Source organism: Tympanuchus pallidicinctus, unplaced genomic scaffold (assembly GCF_026119805.1).
Source record: "Tympanuchus pallidicinctus isolate F22 unplaced genomic scaffold, pur_lepc_1.0 scaffold14, whole genome shotgun sequence".
In the NCBI taxonomy this organism is placed as follows: domain Eukaryota; kingdom Metazoa; phylum Chordata; class Aves; order Galliformes; family Phasianidae; genus Tympanuchus; species Tympanuchus pallidicinctus.
The window spans coordinates 10,258,249-10,279,397 of record NW_026294659.1 but is presented as its reverse complement, the minus strand read 5'-3'; the positions used below and the strand labels follow the sequence as shown (position 1 = coordinate 10,279,397).

At 38.5% G+C, this 21,149-nt stretch overlaps 1 protein-coding gene across 1 annotated transcript in view; it reads right to left on the bottom strand.

The window, feature by feature from the left end:
- LOC128076573 (amine oxidase [flavin-containing] A-like) overlaps positions 1-6,017 on the bottom strand; it is a 218,016-nt gene extending 211,999 nt beyond the window's left edge. The window contains exon 1 of the mRNA XM_052674368.1: positions 5,816-6,017. Coding sequence (XP_052530328.1) covers positions 5,816-6,017 — 202 coding nt within the window. The remainder of the gene's footprint in view (positions 1-5,815) is intronic.
- Positions 6,018-21,149: the final 15,132 nt, after the last annotated feature.

The window sequence follows — 21,149 nt, the reverse complement described above, 5'->3', positions numbered from 1 at the left end:
GAAGACATAAAAATGAGTGAGGCATAACACAATTACTCACCACCAGCTGATTGATGCCCAGCCAGTCCTCAAGCAACAACAGCCTCCCAGGTCAACTCCAACTCTCCCCCAGTTTCATTGCAGAGCACAGTATATGGTATGGGGCATCCTTTCGGGGTCAGTTTGGGCCAGTTGTATGTGCTCTGTTTCCTCACAGCTCCTTGTGCACCCTAACACACAAATGTAAGAGGCTGAGTAGTCTTCAACTGTGTGCAAGCACTGCTCAGCACATGGTGTATTATCGATATTATTCTCCTCCTAAATCCAAAACACAGCACTGTACCATCCTCTATGAAGAAAATTATCTCAGCCAAAATCAGGGCAATGGGGTATAATGGGGTATTGAATGGTTCACTTTTAGTATGTGCTTATTATTCTCCAGCTTTTTCAAGCTGACTTTGAGTTTGGTATACATATATTCTGGCTGTTGTCATTAAGATGGCTGTCATTTTTATTAGTGAGTTTTATTGGGGTTTTCTGAGTGATTTGTAGATGAGATAAGTGTAACTAATAATCAGAATAGATCACTCAGGCATGGGATTGACTTACAGGTGGAGTTCATTCCATCAGCTAGAATCAGAATCCAGGTCTGTGATGTTCTTGTGCTGCTCCGGTTTGACCAGCAAACCCGAACCTGGAATATGAAGATGGAATAGCTGGCCATGATGACCATAGGAGTTTGAATGAGTATGTTCTGGTATGACACATGAGGTTATACAGTTGTTCTGTGTGTGATGATAGTTGTCAGAAAGCCCAGGAATATTTGAACAGGCTGATAGCACACATGTAGCAGTAAGGACAGATTTTGGCCAGCAGGTTGAGGCAGGTGATGCTGCCCCTCTGCTCTGTGCTGGTGAGATCTCACTGGGAGTTCTGTGTCCAGACACAGATTCCTCAGTACAGGAGAGATGTGGACCTGTTGGAGCTCATCCAGAGGAAAGCCACAAAAATGATCCAAGGGATGGAACACCTCCCCTGTGAGATCAGGCTGAGAGAGCTGGGGCTGTTCAGCCTGGAGAAGAGAAGGCTCCAGGGAGACCTGAGAGCAGCCTTTCAACTTCTATAGGGGAGCTGTAAAAAAGAAGGAGACAGACACTTCAGCAGGGTCTGTTGTGATGGGACATGGGAAAATACTTTCAAACTAAAATTTAGAGATATTTAGACTGAATAAAAGGAAGAAGTGTTCTACAATACAGGTGGTGAGGCACCAGCACAGGTTGCCCAGAGAGATGGTGGATGCCCATTTGTGCAGAAATTCAGGATCAGGCTGGCCGGGGCTCTGAGCAACCTGATCGTGCTGTAGGTGTCCCTCTTAATTGCAGGGGAGTTGGACTAGATGGCCTTTAAGAAAGAGTTCCTTCCAACTCAAACAATACTACAATAAGATTGCCCTACTATACACATCCCTTTTTTCATGTCTGCCTTTGCTGGCCTTATATCAGAGAAATGTACTTCTGCTATGAATGGATCCTGAATACCATTTCAAGAAATAGGTTTTTCTACTGAACTAGCTTGGGGACTGACAGCCAGAAGACATCTTAACAGGACAAGTTTTCCGTCCTGAAAACATGTGAGCATTCTATGTTTCAACTTATATCACTTTTTCCAGGTCAAATGTGAGAGTGAAGCTGAAGAGACAGCCAAGCCCAAAAAAAAGAGTGGGGATAGCAAGACTGTGCATCTGCTGATTCTGCTCTGCACCTCAATAGCCATGCATAGCAGCATGGAAAGTAGCCTGTCAGAGTAACTAAAGAAAAACTAAAATATATGCTGGTTAAACATATGACAACTTAGTGTATGACACTGAACTAACTTTTCAGAAAGCAATTGCTAACCATGCTGAGCATATTTTGGAAGATTTCCTGAGCTTAAAGAGTATGTCTGAGTAGTTAGTCTTCTCTTACTGCACTTTCTTAATTAACAAGAGAACTGTTAGAAAATAATAAGTGTTATTCTTCTGTGCATATTAGATAGCCCATACCCTGCCATTACATCAAGCAGCTCTTGAAGACCAATCTGCATGTGGTAGACTCTCTGCAAAAATTGCCCATAATCACTGGGCTATAAGTGGACTCTTACAGTAGACAGTGGTATTTGCACACTTTATACAGCTAAATTAAGTTACTGTTCATCTTCTAATAAGCTCTTGACAGCCATATCCCCCTGCACTGCTGCCAGATACTCACTTGGCCCTGGTAATTCTACTTGAACTCACACTCATAGCACCATCAACATCTGTGGCTTAGAGGATTCAGACTATGCAGTGATTTACCTAATGCAAGTCCTCTCGATACCTGATTTCTTTAACAGATTACTAATGCATGACTTTGGCCATGTATCTGGAAAACCCTATACTGTGATCCTTTGCCTCTCTGTTCTTGGGATGCATTCTCTATTGATTTCAATCTATCCCATATATTGCTGAGTTTTCTGTTTCAAATTTACAACAAGTGGTCCTCCACACCAAGAATTCCAACCTTCTTTTGATTCTTTTTCACTATCACAGCCTGCACTGCTAGCTCCCACATACACTTGTATCAGACAGTTGGCACTTGGGTACCCATGACTTCAGCTGTGCACTTCAGAAACCCTGAATTAAATTTCAACTTCTATTGTGGCAGGTTGAATATATGCGCACTCACCCATTTATTCCCTTGCAATTCACCTATTCATTCTCATTGTTATAACAGAAACTTGGCTGGTTTTTCATTTGGCTAAAATAGAAATTAAATCCTGACAAGCAGATAAAACAAAGTGGAATAGACAGATATGAATTACTACTTGCAGATTTAAAACTTTAGTGAGGGTATTTTAAAGTGTTTCTAAACCTGAATGTCTTCTTTTTAAAAATAATCTAAATCTAGCAATGATGTCCAGGTTACAGTAGAAGTAAGCCCTTCAAGAAAACAGAAAGCACATTACAGATATATTTGCGTATAAATTCATATATATTTCAATGCACTTCTCATTTATTTGGAACACAAGCTTCAGCTTAACTTTTACCTCTAGAGTATGCAAAAGGTAATTCAAGTCCTCTCTTCCGATCATGCAGTAACCTTGCAAGTATCTGAAGTGTGCATCACTCTGACCTCTCCCAGTGCTCCTTGCAAACTTCAAAACATCAAGACAGGATTTAGATGCAAATGTAAATTGAGTAAAGTGACAGTCATCAGTGAAGAACGGTGTGACAAGCTTTCTTATCAGCGGACTGCATAACAGATGAAGGTTTTTAGTGATCTGGTTTCCTCAAGAAAAGACAGCTTGTTTACTGTGTTAACACTGTGGGGTCTCGGCTCTTTTATAATGTGTCACAACCAATTCACCAATGACAGATAAAGTAGAGCACTCTGGACTAAAGTGGACTGGTCATCTCTACTGTGTGCTTCACTCCATCAAATTCTGTTTCCTCTCTTTCCTGATGTAGATGTGAAGTGCTGTATTTTGACTAGAAATTATAGGGGTAGCATGAGAGCATTAATGATTAGATCTGGAATAACTTTTAGTTCTTTTCTGCTCTCATATCTCACTCAAAAGTGTGACTTATACAATTTTAATTTCATTTTCAATTACCAGCCTGAAGAGTGTATATTATTTGAGTATCCACCATTCCAGCTCCACAACTAGGCCATTCGCTCTCTGTTTTGGATGCATGGTCTATCCTTTTTGGGCAGTTCCTCACTAAGAAAACATGAGCGAAACAGAAAAACGACAGACAGCAGCCTGTCAGGTTAGAGTACTGAGGCCCTTGATCACAGTGCTGATAGAAAACACAGAACACAGACAGAGATAGTTAAAATCTTTCCTCCCCTGGTTTCTTGCTCTCAGGTAAAACTATCTTAGGTGACAGATGCTGGGGATAAGTTGTGTCTGCTGCTACCTTAGTCTTCCAAGGAAACAGATTTTCAACTTTGTGCTGTTAGTTTACAGAGTAGCTGAAATTCGTTTTACTGTGAAAATATTTGGGAAAATGGAAGTTAAGGTCTACTATATGTGTACTAACAAATATTACATGTTTGTATGTAATGTCTTTTGAAACAATAACATTAAGTGCTATATACCAAGAAAGTCATATATGCGTTAGGAAAACACACATACAGGCAACTCTGACTGAAACCCACAACACAGGAAGAATTAAAAACATTTATGTAGGAATCCTGGAGTGCAAATGAGACGTTGTTGGGCTCGTTCTTTTTTTTTTTTATTATTTAATTGCTATGGAGATGTAATTGTTTTTAAACATTTCTGCTTTCATTTAGCCATCTATATAATGAGCAGAGGATGGGTCAGAGAGAAAAAGAAAGGGGAAAAAAGATGAGGAGCGCCAAATAATCTGGGAAAAAAAAAGTCTATAGAAATTTTTATACAATAAACATTTGAAAGTTGAAAATGGAGACTTCAAATACTCTAGTGCTCCCAAACATATCACACTATCATTGTTTTCATTTAGAGAATTTAGAAATTTAAAAGGCTTAATACAAGTTAACAAAAGAGAATACTTAGAGGAAATACAAGATATAAAGAAATATATAATATTTAAAACACACAAATTAATAGGTGAATAAATTAGAGACATAAAGGGCAGATCTTGATGTGTCCTGGCAAAGGCACATGTGAAAATGACTAGAAATCTTGCATATCAAGATTGCCACTGCATTTATTACTCAGTTTGTAAAGTACATGTACAATTTCACACTTTCAGTTGCCTGTGTATTTTATAAAAGCACACTGAGAAGCTTGGCATTTCCCCTTCAGTGCATTCATGAAAATTTTTACAAGGAAAGAAATTAAATTGTAGGAAAAATCAAGTTAATCAAAGATAAAATCCAATTAATATTTTGTGTGCTTGGAAGATGTCTCTAGATTTATCCACTTGCAGTTGGGATACGTTTTTTATAATCTGTTAGATTATTCATTGCCAAGCACACTCTACAATACATGCAAACAAAAAAATTTTCTTGCAAATTATGATATCACTTTTTCATGTATAATTACACAGAGTGAAAATAAATGTGAAATAGTAGGAAACCATTATTTGAAATGTAGGAACGTTCCCTCCAAGTAATGAAATGTCTTACTTCTGTCATGTTTAAGTTAAAAATCACATCTATTTAATTTGCTTAAAATCATATATTGAACATGAAACTATGTCAGAAACTTCTGCAATTTGTAATTCAAACACAAAATCCATTAAATGTAATTGCTCTTGTGTAAACTCTTTGACTCCACTCATACAGTCCTTGATGTAGAGTTAACTTTTCAGAAACATTTTATAATAAAGCCTTGTCCTGTTGCTATTTTTTATGATTCCTGTTGCTATTTTCTATGATTTTCACAAAGCTATTTCTTGTAGAAGAGGGCCAGAAGAACATTTTCATTGCGTATCACTTAATTGAAAAAAAAAAAAAAAGTGGAGATATACATTGTACTGTATTCCACTTTTATATGAACTGTTATCTCTAATCACCACAACCAAATAAATGACACATCTCTAAGTGCCACGGCCACACATCTATTAAATACCTTCAGGGATGTGGACTTCACCAGACAGCACATTCCAATGCCTAATACCCCTTCCATGAAGAAATTATTCCAGATGTGCAATCTAAACCTCCCTAGGTGCAAATTGAGGCTATTTACTCACATCCTATCACTTATCATCTGAGAAAAGAGACCAACACCCACCTCGCTACCAGGCATTTAGCCTTGTTGAATGCCATGCAATTGGATGTGGTCCATCAATCCAGCCCATCCAGATCCCTCTGAAAAGTCTTCCTACCCTCAAGCAGATCAACACTTCTGCCCAACTTGGTGTCAAGTGCAAAGTTACTGAGGGTGCAGTTGATTTCTTCGTCAAGGTTATTAATAAAAATGTTCACTAAAATTGGCAGCAGTAGTGAGCCCTGAGGAACACCACTTGTGACTGGCAGCCAACTGGATTTATCTCCATTCACAATGGCTCTTTTGGCTTGGCCATCCATCCTGTATTTCTACTCAGTGAACAGTACATCTGTCTAAGCCACGAGCAGCCAGTTTCTCCAGAATGGTATAGTAAACAGTGTCAAATGTTTTACTAAAACCCAAATAAACTATATCCAATGTTTTCCTTGTCCACCAAGCAGGTCCTCTTCTTATAGAAAAGGTTATTCAAGCAGGATCTGTCTCTGATAAATCCACACTGACGTGGTCTGACAGTCCTACTGTCATGTAGTTTGGGATCTGTAAAATGAAGTTACTTCATCTCTGCCAGGTACATATTCCCCAACCTGTGAAGTAAATAGCTCCAGTTCGTGTTTTCTCATCAACACTGCTGATTTTCAAGTTTTTAATCATATGCTCAGGACTTTGCCATGGCAGAACTAGCTCCTTCTTGATGATTATTAGGCTTATTATTAAGGTTATTTTGAAAGACTGAAGCATTATTAGCATTCTTCAGACTATTAATTTATTTGTGTTTCTCACAGCAACTGCAAGGTGAAGTGTGTTTGTAAATGAAGTTACGTGAAATTAAGGTGATTACTGCTTTAGAAAAAGTCTGTTGGGTGCTAGTGTGGAACATCACTTTTACCAAACTGGTAAAACATAAGTACTTTGATATGAATATCAAGGCTTTGTATTTTTTCCTCTAACATTAGCAGGATTTTTATGAGACTGGATTTTCATGTTCTACCATTTCCCAACTCTGTGAAACTAGCTGTGTACGATCTCCAATGCTTTGTACATATAGCTTAACTCAGTGGGGCTAATCAATTCACGTTTGTTTTCAGATACAAAATGCTTGGAGTTCAGGCATGCTATTAATTGCAAAGCAACTTCGTAGAAGATTTCACTTTGAAGGGTATTAAGACACAGCAGCTTCTTAAGATAGTTTCAGTATACTGTTAGGTAACTAAAGTCTCCACCTGTGCCAGTTTGTATGCCGATGAGATTAATTTGTGCATTTGCAATTAGTTCATTAAAAGCCAGAGGTTTTACCTCACTTCTATTCTATTTTGTTAATGTGGTTTGAAAGCACTTTTATTGGTAAGCTCAACATAAACTGAGGTATGCAGTGATGTATCTCTGGACCTACTCTGGTACTACACTTGGGTTTTAAATTGTTATTCTTCAAAATGAGACTTTCACATCTAATGTTAAGTTATGCTCTCTGCAAAAGTGACAAAACTTATCCCAGTTAATATATGTGGCATTTTATTTTCTAATGCTCTTAAGGCTCAGAGTCTTAAACTCACCCTTGCTTAGAATTTCAGATCATCTGAGCAGTAGATCTAGTGGTTTTTAGTAGAGGGGAAAATTTGCAATAGGCATGTGTGCAGGTTTATGCATGTTTTTCTGTATGAAGCAATGAAAGTTTAAGAGAAGAGTTCTATACCAAGCGAAACAATAAGGGTAATTAATTTTGAAGTAAACACTAGAATGGGACAATATTCAACTGTAGTACATTGGAAAATATTAATAATTAAAAAAGCTGCCGTACCCTTGTAAAGCATCTTGTAATTTCTACTGCACGGCCCTTTTTGTGTCATGGGTTGCCACATGCCATCTCTGGTAGAGTTGGTGCGGCCAGGCAAGTCCTGATTCAGGACACCTCTGTAGTCCAAAGACTGCCTGAGTATTTGGTAATCTGTGTAGGGCCTAGTGAAAATGCATTGGAAGAGGCTGTTGCATGTTATAACAAGCCTGTATGACTCGCTATTTTATGCTGCTGCTGTACATGATGAGTAAGGCAGGATGAAAAACAAATTTTAGAGAGCTTTTACAAAGTTCTACTGGGGCTGAAGCCATCACTCCTTCCTGCTCTAGAGTCACAGAGAAAATCTTTCAATTTTTTTTTTTCTTGTCTCGTTCTACCTTGTGAATAGGCTTATTTTAGTATTTTCCATGTAACACACAGGTGCTACAATTCCAAAGGATTGCAAACTGAAATTTTTTCTGATTTTATTAGCATTTCTTTCATTAAATTTGTTATATGGAAGATATTATTTTAAAGGAACTACCTGAAGAAGGGCAGCATGGAAAATAATTCCTGGATACAGGTGCAGTTAATTAATCCATGTCAAAACTCTGTCATGCACTCAACAATTCCAGATGTATACTCCTTTCATTCTGCAGTTTGAGATGTGCCCAGAGAGAACTTTCATTTCTGGAGTTCCCTGTGCATATGTGAGTTTGTCCAAGAACATTCTGGTCAAAAGCTGGTATTTCCCAATTTTGCATCATTTTGAATTTATCAGTGGTGTATACAGACAAAGAATTCAATCGCTTGAAGAATATCAAGTTACCCAAGATCTGAAATAAATAATTGCAAATCAATCCCTTTTCCTACTTCAGACAGACAATATATCCATAAAAAGAAAACCCTGACAGATTGTTCAATTTTAAGGGAAAATGATGTTAATGATGTTTGTATACTGCCAAGTATTGATGTGGGAAAGGCTAACTAAGCATTTTTCATGATCATCTCAGAATTATTCAAATAGCACTTCATGCTTGGTTATCTGGGGATCTTGTCTTGCTGTGGTCTGCTATGGAACACAAAGGTACGCTGAACTTGACAGCTAGCCAATTCATACCACTTCTTTCTACTACTTTTGCTGTACATAGAGCAAGACAATGCATAGCAAATGAAGCACAAAGTAGGTAATGCTCTTTTCTGCATGCTGCACAGCTGGTGTTGTTGCTCTGCCTTCATACTATAGCATGCAGAATCACTGTGGTAAAATTTTCAGTCATTGGTATCCTTAAGTCTTACATGCTAACTTTTTTACATACACAATTGGTGAGGACTTGATAAACAAAAAAAGCAGAAACCCCCATGGTGCCAGGTTAGCAGCTGTCCTCTTTCCTGACACCCAAGTTGCAAGATGGTGAACAGATTAAGAGTCCCTGCCTCAGACACTGTTCAAAGTTTGTGCAGTGCACATTAGGAGCACTGGACCCAGAACACAGCCACACCTATAAAATGAACAAAGCATGTCCATTTGGCTTTTAAACAGTCTCCATGTCTTCTGAATGATGATAAATTTTTATGTATTTTTGTGTATTGGAAAAGAGAGAGAAGGAAAGGTAAATAATATCCCCAAAGATATACACACATAAGGAATAGAGCAAGCAAGTACTGATATTAATGAGAAAATCCACCATATTCACACCATCAAGCTGCTATTTCAATTTATGGACACATTTGGATACATTTCTATGATGATTATTACTGAAGTTATTATTTTTTCTCAGGAATACATTTTAGTTACTGATATCCCAAGCTAGATGTGAATATGGTTTTCATTATTTCAGTATTGGGTATTTTGTAATTATGACATTTATATTCAGTGTTACCAATGCTGTCTGGAATAGATTTCTCAATCTCAGACCTTTCTGCAATGTTTCTGTGCATAAGACCAGCTGACCCTGTGCTTGATTTCTCCAGCTTAACCTCCTGTGTGGTAGAAATAGTGTGTGCTCTTACTTCTCCCTCTTCACCTGTTAAGCTTTTACTGACCAAACAGAACTCTGGGATGTTTTTTCTAAGTCAGCTTCCTATAGGCAGGAAGGTTTTAAATCTTTTCCTTCTTTTTTGCTTCCTCTCTCTTTTTCTCTCTTGGAAACATATGATACTTATTTTCTAACAGATAAATCTATTATATAAACAAAATAGAGGATTCCACATACAAAAAATAGAAAGCTAGATTTTGAGGAATATTTCACTGTCAGCAAGAAATTATTTTTATCCAGGATAAAGTTAGTGGAGGGAAGAAAGGAAGGAAGAAATAAGGAAAAGCAGGGAATGAAGGAAGGACTTTACACAACATGGTTCAGTACCATGTGGAGATTTTCGAAAGCTCTTAGGATCTACCTCCTACTGCTGTATGGTGCAAAAGCTAGAACACAGCAGCAATCTGTGGGGTTTTTTTGTCCTTAAGGAAGGTCACGACTACACTAAGAGTTATCCAAAGCTGTTAAGAATTGGCTTGCTTGCATGTTCACTCTCAAAACTACATACTACTAATTTCTATAGTTTTGTTTTTGCATCATACATGTCCACTTTACGGGCCTCCTGTTATGAGGGATAAGAAATGTACTGCTATTTCCACTGAATAAAACACAAAAGAAAAGATTGTCATAATGGTGCCATTGCAATTATATTAATATTCTAAAAATGGTTTTCATGGAAATTAATTCATTTTATTACACACTGATCCTCCACAGAAATGCATGTTCGTTCCTGCTTGGCTCAGTCATTTCTCTCAAGTCACTCAATATGTAAGCCTAGGGGCTTTATTTATTATTATCAGTTTTTCTTAAAATCATTTGGTTTCTTATTCTTCTGTCCTCAAGATAGCCGAGTTCCTAGGAATGGCACAGCTGTGGCATATCAGTTAATTTGTCAGCTGTCAGCCTCCCTCAGCTGTCACTTCAATGCAAAAATTCCAGAAGATGTGTTATATTTACAAATATGTTACAAACTATGCCATGACATAAGAAGAATAAGATCTGTCTGCTTGCCTGTGGTTCACTTAAGTAAAGTTGTTTGGTTCCTCCCAGTTGTCTGCCTCTTGCAGTGAGTTAGTTTTTAACCTACATCCAAAACATCCAGCAGTTCCAGATATCCTCATTCCCTTAGTAAAGAAGGTCTCTGAACCTCCTCTTCTTCCACGGAACAGCACAGTAAGGAAACAAAACTCAAGCTCTCTGAAGACTGTGGAATTAATCTGTATAAATTTATGAATTTATAAATTTATACATACTATATATAAAAATAAATAAATATATATAAAAATATATAAATTTATAAATACTGATGAGGCCAGGTAATAAAAAAATATTTAGACATATTGCACTTAGTTTAATACTGATCTGTTAGAAAGTAACAAAAGAATCACTTGTGGATAAAATAACCAGGAGATATTTGCTGGTCAACTCAAATGACTTGAAAAAAGAATCTAAGCTCCCAGAGAGCATTATCTCTAAAAGACATTATCGCAAAACCTGATGGCCTGAACACGGTAGACTGAATCTGTAAAATGAATTGAATAAGGATGGCCAAATATTAGCTAATTGTAAACCTAAAAAATGGCCATTTGAACGCCTTGGCCAACAGAACTTGTTTTCTCTACCTAAGAATGAATGTGTCAATTTGGCTTATCTTTCTGAAACCTGAAAAATATTATTTTCCAAGTTTAAACAACTTATTAACCAAAGCAAGAATATACATTAGACATATAAACACTAGTGGTATTTATAAACAGTCTGCTCAATACTCTGTCAAGAAGCCATCATATAGACACAAAAAAGGACTGGTCTGACCCAGAATTCACTGTGGTTACAAGGAGAAAAGAAAACAGCGAAAAACTATCTATTTAATACATGAGGAATAGAAGGGAAAATGTATTAATGATCACTTGTAAATTTAACAATATACAAGAATTACAAGGGAAGAGAAAATAACTAAAGATCAGTATTTATTTATTGAACAGTATGTAATTAGACTCCAAAAAAATCAGAAACAGCAGATTGGTTATAAAAGAACCTAGGCTATAACTTCATACAGATGTGATGCAGAAGAGCACAAAATCATCACTGCCCCTTTTTCTAAACCTTGCACATGTAGTAAGCATATCACAGCCTGCACTATTAAAAAGCAGAGGCCTAACAGTTGCAATAGAGGATGGGGAAGAGCATTCAGACCTAGGTTCAGCATCTTAATGCAAACTATATCTAGTAGGCTTTTTTCAGTGCAGTTTAAAGGAATTCTCTGGGAAGTTGTATGATCAGTCAATGCTTACTAGAGCTTGGCAAAATGAGGAAATTCCAAAGAACTGAAGGGCTGCCTGAGACAGATTGGACTGTAGTGACCAAGCCCTGAATGAGTTAATGATCTCAAAGAATATGGTCTTGACAAAAAGCAGAGTCAGGACTGTGAACCAGAAGAGTGAACTCCAAACTGTTTAAGGAATGACTGGATTGAATCCCCTACGGATTCAGGAACAGAATAGAACTGGCAGCTCTTTAAGGACATCCTTCTGAGAACATAAAGGCTCTCCATGACCTGGCATATAAAATAAAGCAGAAGAGGCAAGAAACAAGTATGGCTGAATCAAGGACCTGCCGGTCAAACTGAGAGAAAAGAAGGAGATGTATGGGCAGTGAAAGCAGGAGTATGCAGCCTAGAAAGAATACAGGGATGTCATCCAGACACGCAGAGATAGGATCAAGAAAGCAAAGGTGCAGATGGAACAGAGCTTGGAAAATTCCAAGGGAATTGAAAATAAGAAAGGTTTCTATGGGTACACTGATCAGAAGAGAAAGGCCAAGGAGAGTGTACCCTCTCTGATGAATGAAGAGAGAGAACTAGCAGCAACAGACATGAAGAAAGCTGAGGTACTCAGTGAGTTGTTTGCCTCAGTCAAGTTTCCCATGTCTCTCATACCCCTTCACCTTTGGGCCAGTGGTTGGTGGAGTAGAGTCCTTCAGTAAGAAAAAGAGCAAGGCTGGACTCATCAGGTGGATAAAGAATTGGTTGGATGGTCACAGCCAGAGAGTTGTGGTGAAGAGCTCTATGTTCATGTGTAAGCCATCCATTAATGGAGTCCCCTCGTCAGGTGTCAGTCTTCGGACCAGTGCTCTTCAAGACCTTTATCAGTGACTGACACCAGGCTGAGTGGGGCAGTTGATACAGTAGAAAGAAGGGATGCAATCCAAAGGGACCTGGACAGGTTTAAGGAAATGGAGCCATGGAAACCTAGCAAGGTCCAATAAGGTCTCCACAGTTTACTAAAAAGACATAATTACCAGGCCCCTCTCTGTCACAAGGAACTCCACCCCTCTCCTCCACTGAATCTAGTTTAAAGCTCTAGTAATCAACCCAGCCAACTTGCTCCTTCGGACACTTTTGCTCCATTTGCTCAGTTGCATTCCATCTGACATCTACACATACTTGATCTCTCAAAGGCATGCCCAATGTCATAGTACCCAAAACCTTGATCCTGAAACTATCCCCTTATCCAGTAATTAGCCCTATCTATTTTCCTTCTTTCCAGGACCCAGCCACCAGTCAGGAGGACAGAGGAGAGCACTATTTGAACTCCCAATCTCTTAAGCATCTTTCCAAGGGATGAAAGTCCTTTTTAATGTTCTTTAATTTCCTCCTTGCAGCCTCCTATGACTCTACTTGAATGACAACAAGCAGATAGTAGTCTTGTTTTATCAGATGAAGTAGTCTTCTTAACATCTCTGACACAGTTGTTAAGGCTGAGATATCAGCAAGCTTTACCGCTTTCTGTGGTGTCCCAGGAAATAATTTTTTGGTCTAACACTACTTTATATTGTTATCAGTGACTTAGCTAAAGCCTTTTTAACATTTTTTTTATACTGGGAAACATCCTCACCTCATGCACCTGGAACTAAAGCTGGCTACAGGGGGATTGCTTTTCTTATTTATCTTTTTTGGTCACTGGGAAGGAGTACACAAATTTACAGTGTCCATGAACCACAACTTTAAGTTTTCTCATGGGGGCAGCATCAAGTCTTTCACTGCAACATCTGTGAACAGCACCAGAATTAGTGAAATATTTAATGATGGGAGCAGACCATTGGCACAATCTGTCAATCAGGAACTATCAAAGAACATTTAATACTGTCACATTCAAGGTACAGCTTTTGGAAACAAAAACACAAGTTAAATGAACAGACAGGAGACTGTTCTGGAAAGCAGATTCCTAGGTCTGAATATAGAGACTGTTAGCTCTAGTTGCAATGCTGTATTGAAAAAGCTAACCTCATACTTGACTTCATATAGGAATTTAAAGGGTAGCAAAAGGAGGAAGTATTCTTGATTGATACAGTTAAATGACATTCTGAATAGGAATTCAGAATGCACTACAGAATGCACTACAGAGTGCTGCAGAAAATAATGCAGACAGTATGGCTGGTTCATTTTGCTATTCTGCTCAGGATCATACTTACAATTTAGAGCGGCAATTTTAAGTTAAACTTCTACTTCCTCATATTCTTTGTGGTTTCTATTGTTAAATCAGCTGACACCTCATTACTACGCTGGCATGCAGCCACATCCTTTCCAAGGATGATTTGCCAGTGGCAATCCAAATTGGTAGGCTGACTGCTTTACAGCAAGGCCTAGTGAAAGACTGAGAAAATGGCAAGCACCTCTACAGAGGGGAAGTTTAATACTGAATCTGTTTCCTGTCATGAAGAGTTCATAAAGGCCAAACTAGAGTCAAAAAGACTAAGCCCTACACCAGGGCTTAGGTTACAGCAAAATTATCCAGTAGAAATCTTTAACCACTGTTTTTCCTACACTGCAGGCTGTTCTTGCAAGAGTTTACTGCAGTCTATAGGCTTTTTCCAGGTAACTCTGGATAGCACATAGCCACTCTTATCATTGGCTTATCATTAGAGCCTTCTATAGTCTCTCTTGCCCCTTCATGTTTCCTAGTTCTGTTCTTGGTCACCTGCTACTCTTCAATCTGTCAAAGAAAGTGAAAGACAGCACAATACCATAAAGAATGGTCTCCTATTAAAAAATATACTAAATAAAAATTCAGTGCTTGGGTCAGTGAAACACAGACACCCGGCATCTTCTTAACAAGCCAGATAGCCAGCTTCACTTTGAACTAACTGCTTGTGATAAGTGTTTTCATTGGTCTCTAAGAATCCTTCTCCACCTCTGCCTACCTAAGTAATCTATTGGGAAATTTGCTCAAAAACTGGAAGCCAGTGTTTTCTCATGTCATATAAAAGACACAGATGCATTTGCCTAGGCTCTGTTTGGGAAACAGTTCTAATGCACTGTAATTCTTTCAAGCTCTTTCTCTTAACAATGCTTTGTTTATTAATGAGGTTAATCTATCATTTACAAATGGCTTGCTATGAGTCAATAAAGTTTTGACTGGAAAAAAAAAATCCAGCTGGTATATGATGAAGAGACACTTTTGGGCAGAGTATGGTGGTAATGCTATCTCTATTGTCACTGTCCTACAGGTGGTGCAAGAGAAAATGTTCCAGCACCTATAAATAGATGAGTAATCCTAAAAGTCTACTTGATTTTGACCTTACTCTTAGGCATTATATGGGTTTTGAACCAGAATTTATTAGGAAAAGAAAAACATCATTTACTCTTATTGATAATTGTCTTTTTTTTTTTCTGGGGATTTTTCTGCAAAATAGGCTAATTTTAATTAGCAAGCCTCCAAAGATAGGATCACTCCAGTTTCACTTAGCGCTGCTGTTGATTGAAAGGTATAATCTGTCAGAGGAGGGAGCATCACATGAGCATGCTGAAAATAGAAAAGGCGTCTCCAAATACCTGATGCTGTTGAAAAATTCTGAGCTCATCACATTCGACTTTAATTTCCTGACTATCCCTTTCTCTCATGCCCTGGCTATTAAAAACTGCATTGGAATTATCTGACCACCTATTTTATGTGGGTGTTAGAGACAAAAGATTGGTCTAGAGAAGATTGCTTGTCTTTTATTCTAGCTACAGAGACTTCCTGGAATTTTTTTAAAAAGACAGAAGAAGCAGACATGCTTGGAGAAACAGCAAAAACAGTCCAGCCTATGTTAGTTCCACCAAATAGTCAGTGGTGTTACCCAAATTTGAAGCTACCCTTGAGAATTCAGCCAGTGTAATTGAAACCATCTGTTCTCTTTAATAAGGATGTATTCAAGAACTCAAGAGCTTAAGTCAGAGAGAATTACATTGCATATTAAAAAGCAGTGTACTACTTGATTACTGCCAGTATTAAAAATAGCCTTACTCAAGAATATGTGCCAAACACACATGTAAATCCCTTGCATGGATCATTAATGTCCAGGTACTGATGCTGATTCATATTTTGAAATCAGATTTGCTTTCATAAGCAGTAATTGAGGTTGAACCACATGGAAGCCTAAAAGTATACATAAACAACCAGGCACAAAGTAACCTTTTGCCTGTACTCTGGCCAGCAGAGCAAAGCAAAGTTCTAAAAGTAGCAACTGTCAGACTTCAGTTTCCATGTGAGGGCTTCATCTATCCCTGGCAAGGTATGCATTTGGATAGTCTTTAATTGCAGGATTATTTACTTTTTTTGTTTGTTTCCTCTAGGACTCCTGCCTTATGTGGTGTTGCTTATTTACCAAGTAGCTCTTCAAATTTAATTTTGCCTTTGCCTTTCAGTGTATTCTACTAAGCTGTTATAATATGACTACTTTTCCATACCTGCTTGGAAAATTAAAATCCTTCATTTTTTCATGAGAATTTAAATTGCATCATTCTACCATAGTGCTCAAAACTATTTCACAATATCCTCTTTTCGTAAACAATGAAGTAAAAGGGATTGACTGTAAAAAACCTGCCTTTGGGTCCCCAGTTGGTGTCTAAATGGTGGTGTGGGCATATCCCTCATTGAACCCCCCCTCAAGACTTCTTCCAGACTAGACAGCCCCACAGAGATCACAGGAGATCCCTTCTTTTCCACCCATTCAGATTGATGTCCAGGGATGACCTCTTGCCTATGGAGATGCATCAAAGTCTTGCTCTGGCAGAGACCTGAGTGAGACCTGAGACCAGAGCACGGAGGGGTGCTCAGCACCTGTACTACACTGGTAACCATTAGGACACATTACTTTTGGAGAGATTGGATTTAGGCACAGCTCCAAACATCCCGGAATGTCAGTGCTGGCTTCTGTTGGAGCTGAGAGTCCACAGCTCTCCTACAAACTAGACATCAAAGACCCAGCCAGGCAGGCAGCTGAGAAAACAAGGTCTCACTGAAAATGACAATGTATGCAAGAGAGAAAAAAGAAAAACTTCACAAAGTTATATGAGCAACAACTAATGTACATAAAAACTAACTAGCCAGTATTTCAGGATCCTCTTGGCAATTGCTTCAGACAACCACCTCCAATATGGAGTATCTAAATACTCTGAAATCTAATCTGAAGTGGTTTGCTGGCATTATATATGAACTCTGAAGCAGAGAAGAAATTTTGTTCCTTACGACAGTGTCGAACTACTCTAAGCATAACAGAATACATTAAAAAAGTAGCTTTCGAAAGGTCTTTGATTCCTATCCAGTTCATTCTCTTCCCTCAAACATCTCCACCCAGGGGCAGGATCAACTATTTTTAAAACACCTCTGATTGATGTTTTTCTGACCTTTCTTAACAAAGAAGGACTGTAAACCTCACCTATACAATCATTCTGAAGAGCGATGAAGTCAAATAAGAGGCGTGAGAGCAGAAGCCAGTAAAACATTTCAGCTTTTGTCTTGTAGGCACCTTGTTCACGAAACATCTAATGTTTATAGTTGAAGTCTAATGAGGACATAAAGTAGTGGCACAGGCTGCCTAGGGAGGTGGTGGAGTCACTGTCCCTGAAAGTACTCAAGAAAAATGGAGATGTGACACTTGGGGACATGGTTTAGTGGGTAGTGTTGGTGGTAGGTAGATAGTTGGACTAGATGGTCTTAGAGGTCTTTTCCAACCTTAATGATTCTGTGATTCTATCTATGCAGTATTCCTTCCTATGAATGTACCTCAGTAATCCATGCTGTTACACTAAGCTTTGAGTTTGATTCTCAGTGCCCCTCTGTAGGTAAGACAAGGAGATTGCACAGATACGATGTTCAGAAATAATCCAGATCCTGCGACTGAAAATTATCATTGCTTGAAGCTGCTAGAGCATTACCTTTATTTAAAAGGGACAGCAAACAAAGGGATGTAAAAGAAAAGTCATAATGGCTATGTGATGAGGTTTGATTTAGGTTGGAAGGAAAAGATCTTAGTTCCCTCTATTAGCAGTGTTCAACATCATGTGCAATCTGTGTCACATTAATGGAAGATCAGACTGCTAAATAGCTTCTTTCTGCCATTCCATCCAAGACACCTGCCTCTAACTGTTCTGCAGCTAGATAGTATAGATATAGTAAGGAAAGTCACATGTATATCCATACATATGTATATGTATATGCACACACATACAGATATATATTGATTCTGTCTTACTGTCTGCAGCAGATAAATAATGAACCATATTTCCTCTTGCATTTTCATTCTACAAAGTGCCTTTTCTGTTTCTATAGCAACTTCTGTTGTTTGTAACTTGTGGTCCATACTAAAAATATCCTGTTTTAAAAGAGGGAAAATACTAAAAAGTTACAATAATTGGAAAAGATGGCAATTTTAAAATGAAATAAAGTCCTAGACTATTGTTAATAAGTAGCCTGTTCATCATAAGAAACACTGAATGTGACATCCATTGTGACTTGTAAAATAGAAATGAGGCATTTATTTGTATGTCTCAGGTTTTTTGTCGCAACCTGAATTACTGCCATTTGAATGACTATCTCTTGTTCTCCATCAGAAATTCAGCCACTTGGTAATGCATAGAAAAGAGCTCCACCTCTAACTATACACACCTGAATGAAAACTGAAGTGATTTCAACAATAAGTGCACCAAACCACACAGAACCAGATTTTGTGAGTAAGAGCTTTACTAACGGGCAACAAGACAAACTGATGCATGCTATAATTTTCTCCCTCCCTTAAATGAAGAGAAAGTCTTTTATCTTTCAGCTCCCTCCAGGTGATATATATCTGAAACAATCCCTTCCATAGCCATTAAAATGTTATGAATACACATGATTTCTGAAAAGTGATTAGTCTTCCCCTCCATGCTGTGTTGCCATATTTTGGGTAACACAGAATGTTCTATAATATCATGCATGCACAGAGCATACTTTCATTTTGAAAACCATGGCTGCAATCTTTTTGGCTGCAGCATTTTACAACAAGCAGGGTTAGCCTTACAATTCAAGACTGATGGGTTCAGGGCCTCTGTTAATTCCTGGCTCTCCCTTCATGTCCCAGCAGTGGTAGAAAGGATTTTGTGTGCAACATGGGTATAGAGATGGTCCTCCCCAGCCTCTGGTCTGTGTCCAGTGACTTCCCTCTGGGGAGGAAGGTGAGAAAACAATTGCATGAAAAATTAACAAACAAAGAGGTCAAATTTGTGGATAAGCAATTTCCATCTTGTGTGCAATGGCTAATAAAATCAGTGAATGCAAGACAATAATTCTGCAACACCTCTGCATTAAAATACACTGAGGGCAATCTGAAAGATCTTAATTCATCTTTTTTTCTATCTAAACTGAATACTTGTGGGGACAGAGACTGCACTATATTTGTTCTGAATAGAACACACTGTCAGCGGCCAATAAATTGAACTGTAATAAATGGAGTCATCCTGCTAGCTCGCAGTTTTGCACAGGCATTCCTGTTGGGTCTTTTGCATACTTGTATGTGCTTCTCCTTGAGCTCATACTGTTATCTACATCTTTCTCCAGGCTGATGATTTTCAATTATTTTCTTGTTGATCTCTGAATTTTGCCAGGGGAGGTGCAGAGGACATGTCTGCTTCCCTCCTCTCCTCATTACATTTGAAGATCACTTTGCTTTACCCTCCTCTCTGCTGCTCCCAGACATGTTTGCCTTTTAAAAGTTTGTTGATTCTTTCTAAGTTATCCATCCCTCATTTCAGCATGACCAGATTTATCTGGCAAGGACACGAACTTGCAATAACAGACGTGCAATCATCTGATTAGTTATCATGAAGGCCACGAGGTTAAGACTTTTGGCACCCAGGAAACCAGCTTTCCCACTTTTCTACTGATTTTTGAAGTAAGATCATGCGAGTTAGCCACAGCAAACTTCAGGATGGACATCCCTCTTGTCTATCTTTCCTGCCGCCACACTTTGAAGACTTCTCATTTGTCTTTTCATTGCTGTTCCTTATACTACCAGTCTTAGAAGTGGCACTGCAAGATAAGTTGCTGTCATGGTCTCATCAGCTCCAGAGAGGAGCAGAAGAGATATCTCACTGCAAATTTGCTACTCTGACTCCAAGCCATTATGTTCCTCATCAGTTTTAATTTTTCATTCTGCAGCACCAGAAGCAACTGGTTCATGTTAGTTGGAAATACAATTTCAGAACTACAATTCCAGAAGGTGCCCAAAGCATAAAGGTGCAGTATTTCTGTTCCACCATCCTTTGACCAGTGACCTCTGTCAGATGTTCTGCCACTGATGCCAGCCTGTTTAGTCACTCATGTGGAATTCTTAACTGAATCACAGAAGCTAGCACCATTTTGTTTGCTCACAGTCAGGCATCCTCAGCTGATGTAAATGGATACATTTCCTAAGAAGGTGATGTACCTAATTAAAGTGGGTAATGCTCGGCCACATACGGGAATCTGAATTTCCTTTGTATGCTGGAAGATTTCTGAAAAATTCCAAAGTTTATCTGAGATATGCAAGCTGATACTTTGGTGATGCATGGAGAAGAAAGCCAAATGTCTCTTAATGTTTACTTCCTTGCAATGTCATCAGATCTTTCATAGTAGCAACAAATAAATTTCTTAAAAAGCATTTATATTGAAAGCACCTCCTGTTTCAGGAAAATGCTTTACCACCATTAAAATTAGCCATCATTTTAATAAGAAGGTAAGAATTTCATTCAGAATATGGACAGGATTAATAGTAACAGCCATTTTTCTGCTCACCAGCACTACCAGCATGCTGTTTTGAGCATGCTGAAGGTAGGGTACCTTCCAAGATCTGCCAGTAATTATTCAGAATGTTTCTTTTGCCATCCCAAAATTCAGTGCAGCTGCTGAGGACTGAGGCTTTGGTGTGTGAGATTTCTTTTCTGCATTATTTATAATGACTCCTGACCCACTTATATTCAAGCTCACCTTTAGAAAATGCCACTTGTTCAGCCACTTGTTTTGGTTCACACCATTAAGTGTGGTGTCTGATTCCCCTCATCCTCTAAGCTAAGGAAAGCAGTGGTCCATAGAGCTGTAATTTCCTTATTGACAGACAACTATGGGAACTCTGCAGTTACAAAAAGCTCTGAGGATGCCCTGTCTTGGTATCTAGCCCAGCCTCTGGAGTAACAGAGGAAGACTCTGCTCTCAGGAAAGTGATTCAAGCACAAGTTGGAGCAAATGTTTGGGATCTCAGGCAGCATGAGGAATCAACCAATCTTGAGATATAGTCGATATTGCTTAAACAGCATCAAAGAGTCAATATTTTAATTTTTGAGAATACTC